The sequence below is a fragment of the Antedon mediterranea genome, chromosome 5 (assembly GCF_964355755.1).
Source record: "Antedon mediterranea chromosome 5, ecAntMedi1.1, whole genome shotgun sequence".
Classification (NCBI taxonomy): Eukaryota; Metazoa; Echinodermata; class Crinoidea; order Comatulida; family Antedonidae; genus Antedon; species Antedon mediterranea.
This window is the reverse complement of record NC_092674.1, coordinates 27347720-27372701: the sequence shown is the minus strand read 5'-3', so window position 1 is coordinate 27372701 and position 24982 is coordinate 27347720. Positions and strand designations below refer to the sequence as shown.

At 31.3% G+C, this 24982-nt stretch overlaps 1 protein-coding gene and 1 pseudogene across 2 annotated transcripts; one reads left to right on the top strand and one right to left on the bottom strand.

Moving 5' to 3' along the window:
* Window positions 1–1130: 1130 nt before the first annotated feature.
* LOC140050182 (P protein-like) lies at window positions 1131–23353 on the bottom strand. 2 transcript variants are annotated; one of them, XM_072095256.1, is made up of 20 exons: window positions 23192–23353; window positions 21059–21149; window positions 16688–16939; window positions 16303–16434; window positions 14105–14162; window positions 12974–13046; window positions 12383–12644; window positions 11761–11920; window positions 10878–11015; window positions 10509–10690; window positions 9795–9933; window positions 9080–9212; window positions 8851–8995; window positions 8480–8543; window positions 8069–8180; window positions 7663–7790; window positions 7489–7548; window positions 6889–6999; window positions 3032–3219; window positions 1131–2520 (listed from the first exon to the last, which is right to left on the bottom strand). In XM_072095256.1, exons 3-20 carry the CDS (start codon window positions 16903–16905, stop codon window positions 2427–2429), a joined length of 2397 nt encoding a protein of 798 aa, XP_071951357.1. In that variant the 5' UTR covers window positions 16906–16939; window positions 21059–21149; window positions 23192–23353; the 3' UTR covers window positions 1131–2426. The 2 variants fall into 2 exon arrangements, with proteins under 2 accessions (XP_071951357.1, XP_071951358.1); XM_072095257.1 differs by lacking the exons at window positions 21059–21149; window positions 23192–23353 and adding an exon at window positions 19396–19609.
* Window positions 18572–18692, top strand: LOC140050620 (5S ribosomal RNA; annotated as a pseudogene).
* Window positions 23354–24982: the final 1629 nt, after the last annotated feature.

The window sequence follows — 24982 nt, the reverse complement described above, 5'->3', positions numbered from 1 at the left end:
ACGGTACTTGATATCAAGTGAAGCAGCAGCAATGGATAGTAGTAAATTTGAAATGGAGAGAGGATTTTGTTTTTGAAAATTAAAGGGCTTACGCACTCAAGAATGAATGAACGAAGGACTAGATGAGGATAAAGGGCTTATTGAACATCATGTATTGAACTGCAGCATGATTTATGGTATTTCAATAAAGCACTGTGGAGAATTCTGAAATGGTTAGTCATCAAAATATGGAACAAATTACGTAATGTACGCTCTAGTACAAAAGAGATATTACCTCTCTCACGTTCAATACCCACGCTAAGTAGTTCAATACAGTAAATTCATTTATGAAAAGTGTTTTATTTTAGGCCTATATTTTAAAAAAAAAGCTCGTTTCCGTTTTGTTGTTGGTTATGTTATTTAGTGTAGTAGGGTTTAAATTGTAATGCTCAAGCCCAGCCCCAGAAAGTGTATACAATCGAAAATCAAAATCACATTTGATTTAGTTCCGTTGTCTATGAGTTTTCGATTTTAAGAGGGTAGATAGACGAAAGGAGGCGACAATTTAAGAAAGAAATCAATCTGCGCATGTTCAGTCTTTAATGCAGATGAGCGCAGCGAATGACGTCATATTTAAACTTTTTTCCAATGAAAATGGAAGCACAAAGTAAATGCAAGAAATCAATATGCGCATGTGTACTCTTCATAATTCAGCAGACGATGAATGACGTCATATAGAAACTTTTTCCCAATGAAAATGGAAGAACAAACTAAATGCTCAGCCGTCATTGGTAAGTAATCGTTTTTAATTGTATTTCAAGTTAACCAAAAATGATTTGTGTGTACTGTGAATTCACTTTGAACCTTTAAAAGTATCCCCTCGAAAAGCCCTCTCTTAATATTAATTAGTTGTTCATGCAACTACCAGTTACGCTAGGCCTGATCTTAAGACCAAGGCTAACTACTGCATAGTTGTTAAGGACACTCGCACGTCAAACCTGCGTGTACATGGCGGCCTAGGTGGAGTCTCGAGATTGAAAAATTACATTTAACTTTGAGAAACAGGCTTAAGTTCTTAGAGTCAAATCGGAGAAAGCAACATTAAAAAACAGAAGTGTACCAAAACTGTACATTTTCAATAAACCACCTTTTATTGCTTTATTTTATTCTCCAATAATAAAATTAGTAAATCTATATCCTACAGTAGGTGATCCAACGTTTAACGTTTTAAAACATTTCATTTTCTGATTTTAAAAAAGCAGCGCTACTTAATTGCACATACTAATTAAAATATAAAATCATATTTTATTTTAAATAAAATTTATATCGTAAATATTTTATTAAATTTGTTTAAATAAAGCACCACTAATGCCTGTTTCAATGTAAATATAGTATAATTATATTAAGATATTAAGCTACAATGTTGCAGATAATTACCCACAGGTTCAATTACCAAACTAAATAGTCAAGTGGTCTGGGCAGGTGATTATACGTGTCCAGTTTGATCAGAATAATTAATAACATAATACGAGATTCTATCAATATTTGTGACAAACGATTTATGTGTATGTTTACCAACAAGTTGATTGACAATATTTGAATTGTCTCGTTATTTGAAGACTTACTGTATCAACAGATTTACGTCTGCATATCTTGTTATTTATTCTCTGTATTTTTTTATTCTGTTAAACATGGAATTATTTCTCCATGGTTATAATATAAATGTAGGCCAGGAATGCTAAATTTATTTTTCTTTGTACAAATCATATACAATTAAATTATTATTATTTTACATATTTTGTATCCATTTTCTATAATTTATTAACATTCACACCATGACTTGCATTGATGTCATTTTCTATAGCCATTTTCTATAGTCATTTTAGTCATTTTCTATAGTCATTTTCTATAGCAATTTTCTATAGTCATTTTCTATAGCCATTTTCTATAGCCATTTTCTATAGTCATTTTCTGTATTTTTAAAAGCATGGAATGTGGCCAGTTTTGCAGTATCATGTATAGTTTGTATTTTGGATATATTTGGTATCGAGCAAAATCGTCAACATTTTCATATTTATCGGTCATCACTATATATTTATATTATTTCAATATACTGTACATATATTATCAATATTACATTTACTATTTATACAGGTAATTTTAATTCATTAATTATATAGGTAATACTCCATTCAAGTCAAATTACACAATTTAATATTACACCATAAAATGATTGCTGTTCAAACCTTTTTCAAGAGTCTTAAAAACACTTTAAAAAAACATGTTTTTCTCCAAATAAAAACAATTGCAGTTCCACAGTGGTATAATCATATACCTACAGTATATCTAATTTACAGATGTCCATGGTATAAAGTCCAATATAAAACAAGTTGACCAATCGGGTAACAAGTTCTAAATTTAGTGATGCCTCAGCCAATTGGCATAGATCAGTCCGGACCATTCCATCCTAGCAGGGGGTGACATACTAGTAGATATATCATCGCAGTAAATGTTGTCACCAACATCATTGGAAATCCAACTCTGAAAAAAATTGCATTAATATATAATTTATGTACAGATGATGGCGCTGTAATGTTAATCAAATAACATTAAGATGAGATAACAAAAGATCATTAACAAAACAATATATAAATTTAAAATTATATTTATAACCATAATTACTTGAAAGGAATAAATTATATTTATAAAAAGGAAGACACTTATAAACCTAAACTTACTATGTTTTTATTTAAACTATATAAAATATTTTATATTTATGGCATTTGTGCCTGTTTGAAGTTTCTGCAAAGTACTAAATAAATGTCAATTTGCGATGTGTTTATTTTCAAATTCAAAGAATTGTTTTTCTTATGTGAAGCCATAGAATATAATTCTTCATCAAAAATCTTAATTTAATTTAAAGTTAATAAACTTCCCAGGCTTAAAACTGTCACAGTATGACAAATAGTCTTTTTGCAGAATGAATTGTAAAACCACATGCTCCTATGGTATAGTACCGCTCATCCCCATTTCCTTAAAAATGAATACTTACTTAAAGAATTCAATAAATGAGAACCTATAACCATGTTGCTCTGCTATACCGGCACAGACAACATTGGCCGATGCTCCAATAAGTGTTCCGTTGCCTCCAAGACAAGCACCAAAAGCTAGAGACCACACTAGTGGTTCCAGTGGAAGATTCAGATCTGGGTCTTCTGATAAAGACAAAACTATAGGTACCTGAAATATAACATTGAATGCATATTATGATAGACAAGTCAGTTAGGGAAGATTTAGTTCTGGTTTTTCTAATAAAGACAAACTATTAGTACCTGCAATATAACATTTAATACATATAAATTATGATAGACAAGCTAGTTAGGGAAGATTTAGTTCTGGGTCTTGGTATATGAAATGTAATATTGAACATAAGAAAAATGATTTTTGTTTAGTGATACCTAGCCTCTTCTTATCTTGTAAATTATCTATCAATGAATTAGTAAATCAGAGGTATGGAACTACTGTATGAAAGCAACCTCTTGTAAAGCTCTAAAGCTCTGTCTACACTATCAAACATTATGTGACACAAAAATGTGATAATCCCATATATGAATATGATGATGTCATAATACTACCATATTTGGGCACATCACTCTTTTTGTCAAACTAGTTTATAGTGTAGACAGAGCTATAAAAATGGCATATGAATTGCAGTAGTTGATAAGCACCAAGTCACAGTGGTATTGGTAATTTGTTACTAATGAGGTGTTTCATTGATAATATATGTCAAACTTTACCCTCTGGAGATGGTTTCCAATCTTGTAGTAAAATGGTTTTTGATATTATACTGTCTAAATATTATATATTTAATGATAAATGGTTGGCAAAACCATTGTGTTTTGATTTATGCTATCATTAAAAGTTGATGTGAGCAATTCCAAATAAACAGATTCGCAAATTAAATAAACAGACATTGTTTTAGAAAATTTCTACGTGTGTGAATTACCAAAAAACAAATATATATTTTCAAAACAAGGTTGCAGTTTGCAGGTTTTTTTAAGTTCACAAAGTTTTTTGTAATTTATAAAGAAAATCAAACATTTATGTTTTCTAGTAACTAAGTTATAGTTATTTTAACACAAATAAAGATTTTATAACCTGATGCCTGGAACATGTGTAATCCAATGAGACTCACAATAAAATAACCAGCAATTAGATGTTCTCAATGACAATTTTATAATTTTGCATAAACAAAAAAATGAATAAACAATTTAATTATATAAAGTAGTTTAAGAACTTACCATTTCCAATATCATGAATTTTGTATGAAATAAATATTTTAAAGTATTACCAAAAATATATCGCTATAATTCCTAGTGAGTATGATCATGGAAATAAATTAAAATTAAGAATAATAATTGTTTTTTTAATATTTAGACCAGCATCATCATCATAATTGAAATTTGAAATCAATTTGATGGTTTTAATATTAATTAATTATTTAAAAAAATTTAAATTTCAATAAAGATGGTAAACATACTGTTAGTAGGTATTGATTCTAGTGTACTTTGCTCATATGACCCCCCCCCCCCCCCCCCCAAAGTCTGTGTATACCCAAAAGTTTGCTGTCTGGAACCCTCTCCTCCCGTGTCTGTATAGGCCTGGTATACAGGCACTTCCTATTAACCCCTAGGATCCATGTCTTAACCTCTCCTCTCCCCTTCAACAATGTAGTTAAAGTTTTTTTTGCAACCTGACAAATACGATAACGAAAACGGATACGTCACACATTCTGAAACTTTTGAGCTGATCCCCATTTCATATTCGTAAAGCGTTTTCGTGTTGACGAATATCACCAGTCATATTCGTAACTACAAAACGAGTATAGTTTTTGATCTATTTTTGCACATTTTGCATTTGAATTAGAAATGATTCATGATTATAACATAATTATAGATTTATTGAAAGTAATTTACTAAAGTAATTTACTAAAATGCCAGGTCAATTTAGATAAATAGCAGTTTTTAAAGTCCTCACTCGCTTTGATGTTACGCTAGGCCTAGGCAGCCAAGCACCAAGCAACACGTACCTCTTGCGCTTCGCTCAAATTTACCGCAGTCATATTTTGGACGGCGCCCTCAATATTTCGTTGCCATGCGAAACAGATTTTTACTGGCTTACAAAAACGAATACGTGTGCGTGACGTATCCGTTTTCGTTATCGTATTCGTAAGATTGCGAAACCTCTCTAATGTCTATGCCTGAAAACAATCTTGAATCGCCTAGCAACATCATCGTCACTAAACTGGTTCACCAATCTATGGCGTGTCACGTATACTTTTACATTTAATTGTGTAAAGCATTAAATGCCGACAATATTATTATTATAGTAATAATACACTAACTATTATTATTTTTGTTATTATTTAATAATAGTGTTCTGTACTTTATTATTAATATATGATAGAACATAATTTGTACAACTGTAAAATAAGTATTATTGTAAGCATATTAATTTACTATTTTATTTTGGTTAGTATTTAATAGTGTGATGTACTTTGTTATTAATTCAAATTAACCTACTTTTGTATCACTACAAACAGTAAATATTTACGCATATTAATTCAGCAGAAATTGATATTTTCTAAAACTATTAAATTAGAAACAATGCTAAAATAATAACCTTATAATATCTAAGTGGTTACCTTCATATTCCTAATTATATTAATAATTCAATATTTACCATAACTATAAACAATGTCAAAATCAATGATCAAAATAACAATACTACAGTACAAGAAAATTAATTGCAATGTCTGAGTGATATTTGAAAATACAGGTAGGCAAAAGATGAAGAGATAAACAGGCAGGCTGATAAAGAGAATTAATTATTTTGAAAACAACAAAATGTGGGTTACTTGGTCACTGCTAAATTTGAAATAACCAAAAACTAGAACACACTGGGAAACACATTTTATATGATACACAATTTCATTAGTGTATGGTTCGAACAATTTCATTTGAAATTTTGTTTTATTTGTGAGAGAATATTTTAGTTTATTGACATTATTTGAGAGGATTAATCAAGATTCTGAGATCAATATATGGGTTACTTGGCCACAGCCACATAACAACTAGAACACCATAGGTTTACTTCAATTTTATTTTAATTAACATTTCTTTTTTGAATAATGCTCTTTGCTTATTAAATTCTAATTCTTTGGTTGTTTTTCATTTTTTATATTTCAAAATTGAATATTTTTTAGGTCAGCCTAAAGTAAAAATGTGTGGGTATACAGTGGATAATTTGTGATGCATTGATTGATATAGTTTAATTTAATTTTAATTTTAAATGCCTCTCTATTTACAACATTTAAGTTAAAAAAAATAGGAATGTTACGAGTAAATTAATAAGAAGGTGCTTATTTTAAAAAATCTTCAAAATAGGAGAATGATCGATAATTATTGGAATGTATGATCAATATTGAATTTGCCTGAACTCTGGAGACAATAGAAACTTTTCCATCATTTTAAGGCTCTGTCTAAACTATCAAACTTTATGCGACATCAAAAATGTGATGTGCCCATATAATATACGGACATGATGATGGCATATCACTACCATATTTGGGCATATCACTACCATTTTTGGGCACATCACACTTGTTTTGTCAAACTAGTTTGATAGTGTAGACAGAGCTTAATATTTATTTAAAAAACTGGAAATCATATGATACTGATGGAGTTAATCAAATTACTGTACATGCCTGTTGAACAGTGAGGACACACCATTAATAGAAAATTGTTCGAGTGTAAATGCAATCAATTTTGTTTGGGTATTTCGCATTCACTGCAATTAAGCACACCTGTAAATTAAAGTTGTTTATGAGATGGATTTACACTAGCTTACCATTGCGGTCGTGTACGGAATGTTATCGATGAAAGATGATGCAAGTGCGGACACCCAAAGTAGGAGTAAAATTGCGACCGTCAATTGAACAGTGTCATCATCTGATGATATCTGTATGAAAAAAACGATAATGAAACAATTAGGTAATTATAATACAATATGAAATGTATTTGGTATATCTGAACTACTGTAATCTTCTGGCAGTGCACCTCACAGAAGCTAATATAGTGGCGGATTTATTTTAAAAAATTATTACCTACTTTTTGATAGTTTTTTTTATTATTAATATTACATTTTAGCGCTTTCCTTTTTGAAAAATCCAGAATATACACCCCTGATCAATGCTTTCAAGAATTAATGGCCGCCCCTCCTCCAGCATTTTATGAAGCGCATGTCTTCTTAGAGAGCACTGTTGGAATACCGCAACTCAGGAATTGTCATGCTTTCAAAATTTGACCATTGTAGATCGACATTGTTTTATACATGGCTCCATTGAGGGCAATATTTTCCAAATAGCATCTCTCAAGAGCCATTAAATAGAAGATAAACCAACAGTTAACGGTTTCTTGAAACACTTTGATGAAACAAGCATAATAATACCTTTATTACATATGCCACTTCTTCACCAATAAAATCTATCAATCCAAGTTCCGTAAGTCCCTTAAAATAATAAAATTATTACTGTATTATAACATACTCTTTTTGATTTTAAAATTGAAAATAACTGTCTTTTATCAAATTTATGATGAAAAATGGAATATGTGAACTACTTACCTCCATTAAAATGAAAAGACCAGCAAAAAATAAAAGTGTTGCCCATTCAATCCTATGAACAATGTGTTCAAATTCACGTATGTCCGACAGTACAAGTAATACTAGTGCAGAAAGAACAGCAATCCACCCTTTTTAAATATAAACAAAATGTTGGTCATGAACTATTTCAACAGAAATGTAAAAATGAACATTTTCAGAATATTGCAGCAAGTAAATGTTATAAAATTAGAACTCATTCTTTTGGAAACCTCTATTCAGGGGACAAACATCCCTATTAAGAAGACAATGTTTTAGTTAAACAACCTCTGTACATAGGATGCCTCAAAGGTGTCTTCTTAATAGGGGTTCTATTGAATACTATAATTTTGTAAGCAAATGTTTTGTAGACAAACTTGTAATTTCTTACCCAAATCAAGATAGATATTAATTCCTTCGATAGAATGAATGAAGAAAAATACTATTGCTACAAATAAGACACATGATGATTTGATTAGTAGAACTGGGTCTGTTATTTTGTACTGAAAAGTAAAAAAAATAAATTGGGTAATAAAATTTAATTTAAATAAATAAAATTTAATAGCACAATACATACAGGTACAATAAGTGAATACAGAAATGAACTATAGTATACGTTTGCCTCTCTCCACCCTGGTGTACAAATGGGAACCTGGTAAGGTCAAGATACATCTTTGAGCTGATTAATAACTGCATTATGGGAGTATGTTTACATACGTGTTTGATCCAAAATGACTGGGGTAATAATATGTACAGAACTTATAGATTTTAGGTGCTTTATAAATCCAGGATATTATTATACCTTTTTTTCAAGTTCTTCTAAAACAACTTCCCAATTTTCGTCTGGTCCATCTGATTGGGCAGTTCTAGTAAAATAAAGCACTGGAATTAATAGAAAACCAATTCCAGGTAAAACAAGTCTTCCATGAGGACTATAAACTGTATAGACCTATGGACGCATGCTCACCATAGGCGGATCCTAGGCTTAGGTTATTATTATATATTATATTAAATACAGCATTTCGTTTTACAATTTTAAGGCCCACAGCGTGCACCCTCTCAGAATAGCAGATGTCTGTATCCATTCATACGTACAGGTTAGATATACTGCATGCCTACCCATGTGATGTATCCTTAATACGCTGAAGCATATATGTACACAGAAACACATACCTTCGATCATATAATAAATTTTGCAATTTATTTTCCATATTATATACTTTTTGCATCAGCAATGCCTTGACTGTGCTTTCCTCACGTGACATCACATTAATGCTAGCAGCCGTTTGTCGCCAAATCCAAATTTCGTGTTTCAGTTCTGTCAGATAGGATAAGAATAGAATTAACACAAAGATATATATTTGTTAAACTACCACAAAAAGTCTAAAATTAATTTACTTACCAACAATTTCAGGGGGGTCTTTAAACGTCATGTCTTTTTTTCGATAGAAAAACCAGATAAGGATGTAGCCAGTGACCAGGCAGAACGTCACGCCTATGCTCATATGAAGTGTGAAATTACTGAAGTTTATTCCCTGAAAAAAAAAATTATCCCAAATTATTTTTAACTGAAAAGAATTGACAAGTGCAAATACTATAGTTATCAAGTTTATCATAAATTTATTATATAATAAAAACAAGAATATGGATACTAATAAGCAACTTTTCTGCATTTCTTGACAGATAAGTTTTTATTAAAGGCTTTTTTATTTATTTGACCACAACAGAAAGTTCAACTGTGAGCTACAAGTAAAATATAAGGGCTGTACATTAATTACAAATATTTGAGAACTCAACGTAAGTACAGTTACTCCTTTAAGGGGACACCTTTGGAACCCAACACAGTGCCCTTAATAGGAATGTTCCCTTAAATAGGGGTTGCAGTGTTAAAACATGTATTTCCCCTTGTTTGTTTCACAGTAAAGTGTCTACTGAATAAGGGTCTTTTACACCTGTTCCGGCACGGTTCCGGTCCTGCGAATCGAACGTCAATGTTTGAAATGTGTGAAAGACCCTTAAGGGTGTTTCAATGCGGGGGTGTTTCAATGCGGGGGTGTAACGTTTATAGGCCTATGAATAAATAAATGATGTGCCTATTGATAACTACTGTGACTTACAGCCTCTTTCATTTCTGCGTTTGACACAATAATGACGTTTGGAGGGTCACCAACGGCGGTTGCCGTTCCACCAATGTTTGAAAACAAAACCTCCGCAATCAGAACATGCTTGGGATCAATATTTAAAACTTCACAAAGTCTGAGAATAATAAAAGAAAAATTTTAATTTAGTACGAGGTTAAAAGTTTTTTCTTGTAAAGTTAAAGCTAAAAAGATATTAAAATATTGTATTTATTCCAACTATTTTTTATGTAACAAATTCATTCTATATCATTACTTACAACCATCATCATTTTTAATGCTAATTTCTTACCTATATTTGACATACACACATCAACCAATACACTTGGCATTATTCCATCAGTAGTAACTGTAGTATTTATAGTTCTGTACAACTCTGCCTAAGTTCCATGGCTGATAGGGATGTGTCCCCCTGAACACCATGGCTGATAGGGATGTGTCCCCCTGAATAGGGTAGGCTGTAACTACTTACTTTGCTTTACTTCTATCCCAAGATAGAGAGGCAAAGTAAAAACTTATGTGCCACTCCGATTTAGCGATTTAAATTGGTTTATAGAAAGACAGTTGGACAGGGAATTCCAAGGTTTATTTTAACATATAATTATATATTATTATTACTCTGTGTTTGTTTCACTAAAAACTGTCTCACTAAAGTGGTTTTTAGGAGGGGATGTACTTGATATCAAAATGTACCTTATTGTGACTGGCGTTACCAGTAGAATAGTTGTAACATTGTCAAGAAAAGCTGACACGATGGCAGTAAAGAGACAGAGTATAGTGATGAGTGTCCATACATGGCCTTTAGCAAGTTTGTATGACATCAAGGCACAATATTCAAAGAAGCCCGTGTCCGAAAATATAGCAACAATCGTCATCTAAAAAAAGGAAAAATACTAATGATGATGATGGAACATTAATAAATAATAAATAAAATTTATTGATTTAAAATATTATATTTTCTTTAAAAAAAAATTATTTTTATGTATGTGTGCTTTAAAATAAAGTAGAAAGCACTAAAGGGGCTTTGATACTCAGGTACAAGTAAACCATTTTAGTACTAACCATTCCCCAGAGTAAAGCCAGTGTCTCGTAATCTACCCATTCCATGACCTTATCCAGCGTTGGACGCTCGTTGAATGTAGCAAGAACAGTAAGTACGGCCATTGATCCTAAAAACGCCGCAATTGTGCGATTAACAAGCTGGTAAAGAAAATAAAATGTTTAAATATAACATCATAGAGAGTGAATTGTAAGGAAATGGGACTAACTAGCTAACATGTAAGAGAGAGGCATTGGTTTTAAAGACCCATCTCTACCATGTTGCTTGTATCCTTAAACGCTGTCTACACTATTAAACTTTTTTTTTTCTCTTATGTAGGATCGACCCACTTTTATTTCTTCATCAATAAAATGTTCGTTTACAATGTATTGCACATGAGTAATGTAATGATACAATACAATATAATTGACATTAAATAACTTTCAGTACATCTGATATCTCACTCCTACCATTGCATTTTATATATAATAGTACAGTATAACTATAAGGAAAGAAAAAAAAAATTTCCTCTATGTTATACACTCTTTACACGTTTTTCAATCCTTAACAATGTACGTATAATTTACCACAGAATTCTTTATTTTATAACTCTTTTTATCTCTTTCAGGCAATCAAAAAAAAAGTAATATTTTACTTTACCTAAATATCAATTTTATAAACGTTAATTTTATACCTTGCTGCACTATTAAACTTTGTGTAACAACCAAGTGTAATGTGCCCATATATGGGCATGATGATGTGGTATCACTACCATATTTAAACATATCACTACCATATGTTGTGTACAATATCTCTATGGTTGTATTATTTCTAAATAGGATGAATGATTTCTCTGTTTCCTTGATTTTGAAACTCCAGTAATGTTTTTTTCTAATTGTTACGAACCTCAAATCCAATGAGAATATAGACACCGATTAATATCAAAGCAGCATATATCACTTCATCATCGGCCGATGCTGGTAATCCAGAATGGATAACAGTAAACGCAGAGTGGAAAGGAGTTGTAGACTCCACCAAAAACTGATACACAATATTATCATCTAGACTAAAAAATTAAAAATTACCACAACACATTAGGTGATATAAACCCATACAGTCATTGATTATATCAATGATTTAGCGTTGTTAATGAGATGTAGCAATTTCAATGGAAATTTTGCACTCTCCAAAAGCTCTGTTTACACGGTCAAACTTTGTGACAAAAAATGTAATGTGCCCAGGCATGTCATATCACTACCATATTTGGGCATATCACTACCATATTTGGGCACATCACACTTTTTTTGTCAAACTAGTTTGATAGCGTATACAGAGCTTTAAATTACAGAAAATAAAACTTTGTGTACAGTATAGAGTATTTTTTCATTGACATCATCATGTACATCAGAATGTGTCTTAAATTTTCCATTGAGTACAAAAGTCTCTCTGCACATTTTCATAATACACTTCATGGAAACCAAGCTGGACATATTTTATCATAAAATAAAAATGATGTTTGACAACTTACTCATATGTGGGTATATGATATTTATAATAAAATGGTTCCAATATAGATATGTCAACACCTGATTTGTTGTAGTCGAGCGCCAAGGTTATGTATTCGCAATCATCACATGGAACTTGAGATTTTGTAAGTGTATCAAATTGTACTAGAGTCACAGTCACATTATACGGTGACTGTGTGGTATCGGGTGCCTCTGTAAAACCACCCTCAATCAACAACTGTATTATGGGATTTTCATCAGCTGTGCTTTCTACCAGGTTAACATCTTAAGATAAACAGTTAAGTACAAATAATTTACATACAACTTTGAAAAAGTGCTGAAATTAGCATATTTCACCACTAGCCACCTGTATCTGTTTACTTTGTAAACCAGCTATTTTGTAGCTCTAACAGCTGCACTAGAGCAGTACAGATGACTTGAAGAGAACAACTAAATAACTAAAAAATATATAATATGTTAAAACATCAAATTATGTAACAAGTTAAAACTTATGACTGTAATATAAAAAATGTCTCTGTAAATAAAATTACATATGGAGCAAAAGTGTCATTCTGAAATAATTATGCATATTTTTAAAGTAATTCAAAGGATACATGTTGATTGTATACTTGAAACTGAAACAAGTTCCCCAACTGGTACAAATTCTTCTGATATACTAAAAATCACCTAAAACAAATAAAAGTAAATTATCAAAATGTAAAATAGTCACAATTATTTATATATATTATAATATTTTGTATAAGTCTAGGCTCTCATCATGATGGTGTATCTTGGTTTTAAATGAGAGTAACCAATACCACTTAGATTGCATTGGATTACTATACAATTGTGCATTATTATTATTATTATTTATTGGAAGATCTGTTATTTTACGGCGTGTATAGGTGTTGTTATGGGTTATACATTGTATCATGTTTATTTGCATAATAGTGCACTTCATTAGAAAATCCTTAAGTTTGCAATATGCAAACCCACATAGGACACAATAAATATTCCTTATTATTATTTTCCATGTTTTATTTTAAAAATGTTAATTTTTATTCTGTATTTGGTACTGGTCAATGCTAAACTAATGAATATTCAATATATAGTACACCTGGTCAGCTGGCTAACTAATTTGCATAATATGAAGAAACACAGCAGTCTGCTGTAGTGGAAAATTATTTTCTTTCTGAACATGAGGGGATGAGGACCTGTTTAACTGCCTCAGATATTTCCAGTATAATTTGTAAGGATAATAAGGCCAGTGAAATACATTTTGTGGAAGGATATACTTCTTAAGCACACAACTAAAAAGATAATTTAGCAAGTGGTTTAGTAAGAGGCATGCTTGTTCATTCACCAATGCTGCTAATACAAAAGGTACAAGCTTCAATGGCATGCAAGCCAGCTTAATCTCCTATTGGATTTTATTGGATTTATATATCAAGTCTGCTTCAATGTAAGTTTCCATTTTTTTTTAAATTTATAAATTTAACAAAAGATACTTATTTTGTATTATTTATATTATTCATAATTCAAAAAGAATGACCATTGCAAGTAGTAGTTTACTTTATTTTATTCATTTTCTATTTCATTTGTGTCATACAATTGTCTAGTCTGCTTTTGCAGATTGTAATGATGTAGTGTTTGTTAACTAATTCTTTGTTAATGCTTGTGCTGTTACTTGTGAGAAACAAGATTGAATAAATGCTATTTAGGAGAAATTTAAAAAAATAACTTACAGCCATTGTCAACATCAATGAAAAAAGGATAAATATTTTAGCTTGCCGGATTAAATGTCTATTTGCAAAAGAAATACATATTATTACTATTTACTCGATTGTATATTGTTGGGGGGGGGAGGAAGGGTGCACGGAAGGGCAGTTTTTGGAGGAGAATGGAGAAAGTGATAAGGAGGGTGTAGAAAATTTTGGTAGATAATTAGGAGTTGGGAAAGTAGGATAAGTTTGACAATTGACAGATTGGTGGCATCTTCAGTAGTTGTTGAAGCACGACTACTATTTAAAACATGGTTCTTTTAATTTTTTATTTGCTTACATAAAAAAAATGATTCAAATCAAAACACAAAAAAGAGAAAAAATAACCAAAAACAACAGACTCATAGTTTTTATTTTACAAAGCGCTTTAAGGCTTAAAGCCCCATTCCCTACGTTTTTTAGATCTATTTTAAGATCACAAACTATATTTAATGTAAAAATAATACTATATGGTCCTATTGCGATAACTTTTTTCGTCTTTAAACGGTTAAAAATGTGAAAAATAAATCGATTCTAATAATTATAGAGGCCCACTATAAATCCCAAAATGCATTGCGCGCGGATTGATATTTTTGTTTTTCACCTGTAATTCTTCCACTTTTCGATCGATCGTGAAGCCAAAACAAATGGAAGACTCCTAACTTTTCAGCGAAAATACCGGGTTTTCCCCAATTTGTATCAACGGAGTCTGGCAAAAATAGAAAGACAATTAATGCAGCAACTATACAACGTCAGGCTAGGTATATAGCTAGCGTACGATGTTCGATGTACAAAACTAAGCCTAGCTAGGCTAGGCCTAAGACCGTCCACGAGAGGTCGATCGCCGCGAGCTACTTAGGTAGTGCATTGTTTCTCACTTTTTATCATAATTTACCATAAAACTTACATTTAAGACAAGGAATGACATGGTTTAATGTTTTTAAAGTGATATATATGTATTATTTTCCAAAAAACGTCCAAAATTGCAGGGAAGGGGTCTTTAAGCATAGCGCTAATTATAGGCAATTAAAAAGAATAATTTGGCATACATGAAGGGACCCAGCATTGTGACATATAGTCTGTGTAACATAAGGCAAAATTATTAATATTATAGATCTCTGCCTATATCAAAAGGCACATCAAATAATTCCGTGTTTATTAATATGTATAATATTTAAAATCTGTAAACAAAATATGGTTGTACTCAACACCAGACAGTAAATGAATGATAATGAAATGATTATTAATGACAAAACGAATGATGAAAACCCACATAATGCATCCTACCATGTCATTTAAAAATCATCAAAGTTTAATCAAATGAAAAACCCAAATTTCCCTGGCCATAACAATAAGATTTTATAGAACAGAAATGAAGGTAAAGATGATGACATAAAACATTATTTGACAAGTAACATTTGTTAATTAAAACCCAAATTTGGAACCTTTGTAAGAAATCAATTAAATTACCTTCCATCATATTTTACATAGCCCATTTTGAAATGTTTCCATTTCCGTCTTTAATAACAATAATGAGATGTTTATAAAAATATCAGTCAAAGAATAACATTTTAAAGATTCTTTTTCTACTATAAACCTTACATAGGCCAGGGAGTTGTTATTAGAACTCCCTGCATAGGCCTATCAGCAAAAACTTGTATGAAGAATTTTTTTTTTTTACATTTATTTAGAATTTTTTTTTATTTACTCTAAAATTTATTGGTTGTAAGCAGAATATTTGGTGTAGACTATATCAAAGGAATTTAGTGGATTGGCTCCAGAGTGGGATTAGGCTTTTAAAACAGTTTTTTCTTTACTAAATGGTAATTTTGGAGACACGGCCTTATTACTCCCCCAAAACTGGACACAATGCTAGCCCACCAAGACTGGATAGGTTTGGGCAAAACCCCATCAAAAACTGGACACCTTTGGGCTAGCCCACTAAAACTAGAAGCCTTTGAACTAGCCCACCAAAACTGGACAACCTCATCTGACTTTTATAATCCATTTTAGTTGGCAGCAAAGAATTTGGTTGTAGTGAGAGGAATAAGTTACGTTATTACCAATGCCTTACTTTGTTGATGCAATTTATTGATGTTGAACCAGTAATGTTTTATTTATTTTTTTGTTAAGTTTCAAGACAGTTTCGAAACCAGAGGAAAATGTTTTCACTAATGTCTTACTTTGTTTTGTCTGAAAAACTAATATGAAATGGCATTTTGTGTCCTGATTCCACGTCTGTTCCATCGTCGAGTTGTTCCTCCATAAAAGTTAACTGGCTTAATGAACGTTTAGTTCGCTTATCTGCAGTAATGCTATAAAGAAAATTGTTGGCATGGAGTAGCGATAAAGTTATTTTTTTATTTAAAGTTTTTGTTAATTTAAAGTATGATATTATTTGTACCAGTATGTTTATAAAATACTGGTAATAATATTTTATTCTTATATAATAAAAAATGTAAAGGTACCATAAGGATTTATAGTATTAAAAAAAAAACTGTCATACAAATAAAGACGCCGTGACGGTTTTAAACAATTTTACCAAATACATAAATATTGGTAACAAACCTTCCTCCATTTAAATGCTCATTTGCTATCACTCCATCATTTAAACCGTTTTCATGCTGTTGGTATAATCCCTCAGTTTTTTCCGAACTTGTCAAAATTACGTTGTGTTCCTTTTCATTGTGAATATCTGAGTTGGTTGGTTGGGTAGTGGCGTGAAGACGAGCGGGAGTTTGTGGACTCAATAATGGAGTTTCCTCATTTTGGCTTGTGGCTGACATGTTAAGTAGTAAACTTACCAGTAGTGCAAGTTAACTGAAAAAAAAAATATTACATTTTTTTCTATTTATTTATTTAATAATTATTGTACATTAATCTCATTGTAATTATTTTATAATTTTGTTTATGATTGTTTGTGATTAAAATCTATTTCTAGACTTATTTTGACATCCACATTTAGAAATATTTAATTATTTATTTAGAAAATGTATGTTATAATATATTATTTGTGGAAATCAATAAACAAATGGATTGTATGAATAGAATTTTCCCATCTTTTGTATCCAGATATTACACTATGTTATGTTTGACTATGAACCGTGAGATCTAAATATATGTTCTGCCCTTAAATTTTACAAAGAATATATATCACAAGAATGAGTAATCCGCGATTTTCCCTGTAACAGTAATATTGTCCATGTGGTAGGGCGCCGCCATAAGTGAGGATGTATCTGGGATGTATACAACTTATTGTGAAGGTTACACTAATCAAAGGCTGGACCACCGGTAGTATTTTCATGATAAAAAATGTTATCAACTACTGTACATGCCAACATTATGTTAAATGCTGTTTGGATATTTAATTGTTCGTTTCATGCAATTTATTTAGTAAAAACTGCCGTATAAACAGTTCGCTTCATCAACCGGCCGCTACGATAGCGTGACCGGGCGTGTTGGTGTTTACACGTTTTCATGAAGGATACTGTAGTTTAATAATATTCCTATATTTAACTTGTTTCTGGTAAAACAAATAAATGTTAATGAAATTTAACATTGTATCTTATTAATAACATGTATTTTATACTAATTTATATCATAAAACCAATACTTAATTTACCGGGCGTAGAGTAGTACGCGGCAATGGTAAAAATAGGCCGTGCTGAGTAACGATTCGTTGATTTTTGGTGTTGCTGTGTTAGGCCTTTTTTGTGAACTAATTTAGTTTTGTGAACATGTTAGTAAATAATTGTCTGTAAAAGTGAATGTACACTAGTTTGTTAATAAATATTTATTATAAAATAGTTTACAATTTATTTTTGTATCTCCATTGAGATCCAGCCACTTATACCCACAGCATTGTCATTTTTTTCAGTAATTTGCCTTTGGATTTATATATATATATATATCTATTCACTATTATATCTCTATGCCTTTACCAAAAAAAGAAAAAGCTTGCTAAATAATTGCATAAGCAGGTTTTAAAGAGTAAACAAATGCGTAACTGCAGTAGAATCATTTGATTTGTTCCTACTGTAGTTATCCATGGCATTGTGCTAAATTATACGGTTATAAACATCTATACAATGATCTCGTGCATATTATTCACATGGTACAGTAATATAATAACTTTATTTGAACAGACGCTTTTAGAACAGCGGCACACGTTTTATGACGGTGCGTTCATAAGTTTAAAGAAAAAGAAAAGGAAATGAATTATACAATAGTTAATTAACAAATTAAAGTATGAAAATAAACTTTACAGTATTCACCTTCACAGTATTCACCAACAATTCAACAATTGTTGGTTTTGAGTTGAACTAATTCTAATTAATATTTCAGATGAAGAATTACATTTTTTGCTGTCAAAAACAGAAAACAAAGATTCTTGTTCACATTAATAAAATAACATGACGCATAAAATAATTTTTTTTTTAATTTTAATAAATGACATACGGCCATACTGCGTTGAAACACCGGTTCTCGTCAGATCACCGAAGTTAAGCAACGTTGGGCCTGGTTGCGTTCTGGATGGGAGACCGTCTAGAAATCGCGGCGGGTGCTGTATATACTGGAGAGTGAAGGTGTAATGGTAATATCGGACTAGCATGTGATAGGCATGTGTTCGAGGTTATCTGTACCATACTAATTGCATCCTTAGGCAAGGTGCTTTACTCTCATTGCCTCGTCCTTCGGATGGGATGTAAAGCCGTTGGTCCCGTGTACTTAACAGTGCATGTTAAAGAACTTGGTACACTATTCGAAAAGAGTAAGGGATTGTCTCCCTGTGTGCTGATCTGGTAGGCGCTGCACTGCTGGCTGACGTGGGTCCGTGGAGGGCCTAATCCGAATTTCCTCAGTTTCCAGTTAAGCTTGAGGACAAATATGAACACCTTTACATTTACTTGTGTACACAATTTAATGTGAGTATAATGATATATGTAGTTCTTTGTTAGTAAACCAATAAAACTTACGATTGCAAATGTGAGTATAGATACACTGTTTATTTTTCAGGTTTTAGTACTCAAAACAAGCTTTTGCAAAGATGTAATTAAAAAATTTTAAAGGCCTACAGTTACTATACAAATTTTCTATTGAACAGAAATATTTACAAATTTAATAATGCCAAATGAATAGACCTTACTGTACTATACAATATTTATTATATTTTTATCTTCAAGAAAAAAGTCTAAGATAATAGTACGTATGTTGGAATTTTAACTCACTACTTTTATTTCAACTAAATAATAATGCATAAATTGTTATTTCCTTACCTGACTATTCCAACTTATTGTCTAAAACAGTATAGAGAATTCATGATTGAGACTGCTGTAAAGCCTGCCAACAACCCTTTCAATCAAGTATCTAATTTGTACACAGTTAAAATTCACTGTCACTATTCAGTATCGCATAGTACCAGCATTTGTTACAACATGGCTGTATGCTATACCAGGCTTTTGGCTTTAATTACACAATGGGAATGAGATCTTTAATTACAACATTACAACCACGTGCCTTTAAATTTTAGTTAATTAGTAATATGATAGTTTGTTTTTGTTTTTGTTTTTAGACTTTATTTCGTCCACAAACAAGTGGAAATAATGGTGCTTGTCTCATACAAAGTTAAAACATTACAAAAAAACAAATATCAAAACAATTCTATCCTAAAGTTATCAATATCAGTGTGTATATTATCGGAAAGAACTTTAAGCCAGAAAATTAAAAAGAAAAAACTAGTAGAACAAACTGTTTTTTCCACAATTTAATACCACAGTTCTACTAAACTGTAGGTTTACTAAGTCCATGATAAAATAGTATTGTATTAGCTTTCACCTTTACTCTATATAGCTGTTTATTGTATGTTGATTCTTCTGTAACAAGGTCATTGTATTGTTCAAGGTGTATGGCGTATTATTATATTACAAAATAAGTATCGTCATAAATATACATTTCAATGTCAGGCTTAAATTTGAGTAAAGGTACCAAATTATTAGCATCTAGACACATTAAATTCACCATTTTGTATTCAAGTTGTCAAAGGATTCTGCTATATTATAAAACCAACTGTATGGCCATCTCTTCCCCACACAACATTTTAATTAAACTTTTAAAAACTGAAAATTAAGAAAAATTAAAAAGTTGTTTTTTATTTTCTTTTTTATTGAACTTTGTTATTATTCAACTTGTTGTATAAGCTTAAATTAATATGCATTATTATCATAAAATAATATGATAGTACAGTAGTAGTAGTAGTAAAAAGTTTGTAAAAACTTAGGAATCTATCAACATTATTATACTGCAGTTACTGCAGTAACTACATTTCTTACTGTAATATATGATTAGTTTGTTTCAAAGAAAAAGTTTATGAAGCTGTCAAAGAAATAAACTGTGTATTTTTAGAAATACTAAATAATTGTATAAACAGCTGGTTAAAGAGTTAATGATATTTTTTAGGTAATCTAACAACAGAATGCTTAGCTCCAGACATCAAAAGGTTTATCTGTGGCTGTGATACGATCAGTTTCATGCCCCTTTTACAGACATCACGCGCGCAACAGAGAATACATAGTACAGTGCTGTTGGTATTTGTTGCAGCCAGACATAAGATCAAAGGACTGTTACGAGTTGCTATCTTGGCAAGGCAAGCTAAGTATTCTGTTTGCCTTGCCTTGCTCCATGGCAGTACTTAACAGTGACTGGTACTGAACAATAGAATAATTATGATATAACCCGCGATATTATACCCATATATATTTTCAGATATAACCAAGAACCATGTGGTTCAATGAACACACAATTTTTATCATACAAGATAAAACATTTGTTTTTGTGAACCTTGAAAACAATATTGTTAGTTATTACATAATAATAATATAGTTTTATTACTCTTTAGAAGAATAACAATATTTTTTAACCATTATATCCTGTTATACTCACCATATTTTCACTCAGCAGGAAACCCTTCTTAATTTATCCACCAGTTTTATTTTCGTAGTAGATTTGGTTCCTGACGATATAACATCCAGAACTAATAAAACCAAGACTATATTTATTATCAGTAATATTCAATAGTTAAGAGGAGTGAATTGATTTAGTAAACTCCAAAGTTCAGAGATACAATCTCTGGGTGAACGATAAAATTGTAAATCTGACCCCAATAGCAAAGATGGTGGTGTGGTGGTATAGGGGCCATCTATAGTTGAAAAGTCATCAAACTTTAGATTTAGATGATTACATTTATTAAGCTCTGTCTACACTATCAAACTTTATGTGACAAAAAAATGTGATGTGCCCATATATGGACATGATGATGTCATATCACTACCATACTTGGGGATATCACTACCATAGATTTAGGCACATCACACTTTTGTCAAACTAGTTTGATAGTGTGAACAAAGTTTTAGGCAGGATATTTTGTTTGGTGTGCATTTGATTGAGGTGTAAATGTGGTTAAAACTTTCAGTTATATGTCCAATCAGGATTAATAGGACCTACTACCGGTAGTTAAAAATATGGCTCTACTTATTTTAAGAATATTGAAAATGTTATTATAAAAGACAAGAAAAGCATATTTAACTGATTTGATTTTACACAAATTGTTATTTATTTATAAATCAAAAACAACCAGCATGAAATATAACACTCATGGTAAAGGTCATATTTAAGATTTTTGTTGGCCAACTTGAGCCCGGGTGTCACGAAAGCTCAGACCACGAAAGCTCAGACCCCTAAGACCTAAGATCACGAAAGCTAAGACCCAACACCTAAGATTACAAATATTTATCTTTCGCACCTGCCTTGTATTTTAACTCCCAACATTTATTCTGAATACCATACCTTAGAATTGGCACTTTCATGAAAAAGAATCACATAAAAAGTAACAAATACATTTTTAAATTGATGATTTTACAGACGTTTTTCTCCCACACAAAATGACTAGCCTACTACAGTACAGTTGTAAGCCTACCCCATGTTCAATGTTTTTGTTTCTATGGAACGTGAAAAGAGCAAAAAATATATAGAGGGCTGAAAACTCTGTGGAGTCCATCTACAGTGTGGATGGAACAATGTAAAATTAAAATTGTAATGATAATAGTATAATCATGCAAGTACGAAGAAATAAATACTGGCAAATAAATTTTAATTTAAAAATCATGATAAGTTTTTTTGTTTCGTTTTCTTTCTGTTTTTATACTTGTACTATTATTGTTGCTCTTTTGGCGCTCCATAGAAACAAAAACATTGAGCATGGGGGAGCTCGAGGAGTTACATTGTCATTACAGTATACAAAGAAACACATCTGTAAAATCATCAATTTAAAGGATTTATTTATTTGTTATTATGTGTTTCTCCTTCTGAAAGTACTTATAAGTCCTAATTTTAAAGTGTGGTGTTCAGGATAAAGTTAGTCAACAAATTTGGAGTCAAAATACAAGAAAGGCAGGTGCGTAAGAAAAACATCCTCTGAACCAACACAATGGAGTAAATATATACCAACAAACAACCCGTCAAGTTTGTTTGTTGTAAAGAAAAAATATACATTTACTCAACGGGCGAAAATAATGTGAGTTTATCTATGTTTTGCGGTAGTATTAAATTATATTTATGGTAATAAATGAAACCTACTGTGTTTAAAATTATGTATGGATAAACAAGTATTGTTTTTAAGCTGTAGTATATCTTAGTATTTGTAATCTTAGGTGTTGGGTCTTAGCTTTCGTGATCTTAGGTCTTAGGGGGTCTGAGCTTTCGTGGTCTGAGCTTTCGTGACACCCCTTGAGCCCTGCCAACTTTAATAAACTTTAAGAAGGCCTAAACTCACTAAACAGTGTGGGAGGCATAGGTCTGAAACCAAGATCTAGGCCAATCTAGTCTTAACTCTATACAAGATAAGAAATATAGCATAAAACCAAAATAAAAAGTCCCGTCATTCATAATTATTGTGAAGACAGAATCAGTGACGAAAGCTAGGTATTAAATCTCACCAATTTTTTAAACTTTATGGCCTAAAGTTATATGCCAATAAATAACAAAGTACTGTAAGGAAAATATCGAATACATACTTACACTGTACCTTCCAATGTATTATTTATGAAGAACATCACAAGTAGGAAGGAAACACAGAAAATCAATTGAAACTTAAATATAAAAGAATTAAGTAGTGGTAGTAGTTAAATGTAAACAAATCTAGGCTAGTACTGTACATTGTTGTTTAGATGATCAGTTCAACCAGTCGGGCAGCAAAGTGGTTGACCTCGCGAATTATTACCAAATCAAAATTTGAATTGCCGCCATCTTGGAATCGCGATAAAGCAAGTAGTGCGGAATTACAAAATGCAGCAAAAAAAAATGTCAATAACATTTAAATAGCATATTCATACAATTAAATTTATATTAATAAAATTCAACTAAGGATTTTACGAAAGATAGGCTACTTAAGAAATACTGCCGAGATCGGTTCCCCCACACGGCGTAGGGTACCGCAGTGCTAAGGGGCCTAGGTAGGAAAAAATCTGATTTTACCTGTTAAACATGCTTGAACCAAGGCCATTTTAATATATATTATCCAGATTATATATCAAAACAAACTGATAAAAGGATTTGTTGATTTGCTTCTGATGAGAAAAGTGCCGGATTCATTTCGCTGACGGCGAATGAATACACGAATTTTCGCCATTTTCTAGCACTAGCCTTGGGTACCCAGACAGCTGATAACGATTATATTCGATTGTCCAGACGTCTCTGCTACTGGTGCTCAATACTACAGTATGTATTACTATGGACCTATAGGTCCATGGTATTACTGTACATATATAGTACTGTATGTTTAGTTTTTGTTTTCTTTATGGCAAAATAAATATTTAATTTTTATTATTGCTTATTTTGCTTTAACTTTATCCAAGAAGAAGTAAATATTATTATATATATGCATATTACAGTCAAGTTGCAACTGCCACGAATCCACTCCACTTTGGTTACTAACTAAATAATTAATAGTATAACATCATAACTAACAAACAAATTAACAAGTTAATAAATTAACCACCATTAAATAATTTTATTTACAAAAAAGTATTTTACATACAGTATAACATGTAATATCTTATTTACATCGAAGTAAAATATGCCTATCAAACTATCTTGCTCAGGCTAAAATATCAAGTTATATATGTCAATATTTGAGTTAAATCATCGCGATAATAAAAATTTTTTATTTTTTTTTATTTTTAAAGACATCTGTTACGTACATCAATTTACAAATATCAAAATAGGATTGTTTTTGCAGCACAAGATGAATCACAAGTCGGATAGTTTATTCTTAGAAACCTGAAAGAAAAAAAAAACACCAATAATGAGCTATTCATAGTTAAATAATTTTAATGTCAACTTTAGTCATCCTAAATTTTGTCGCCATGATCACTACTATACACAATACTGTATATATAAATATCATATGTACGACCATCCAAATTACCTCATCCTACCTACAGTCCTTCCTAGCCTAGGCTACATTATTGTCATATATTTACAAACCTTCAACAGCCACAACGTATTTTCTTTTCTTTGGCAAAGAATTTCCCGTAATATAGTCCTTAATTAATTAAATAAAACGCCGTAAATAAAAAGGTCTAGGCCTTTCTTTAAATATCCGACGATATATATCCATAATCCAGTGGATATAGATTCAACATTTTAAACATAATAATAATATGGCTTCACATTGATTATAATAAGTCGGCGATATGCCACTAAAAACTAGCCTGCGGCCCTCTCTATCCGCCTACAAATAGCACTGGGTTTCCGTCAAATGGGCTAGGCCTAGCCTAGGCCTAGATAATACTACAAGTTGGGTACATT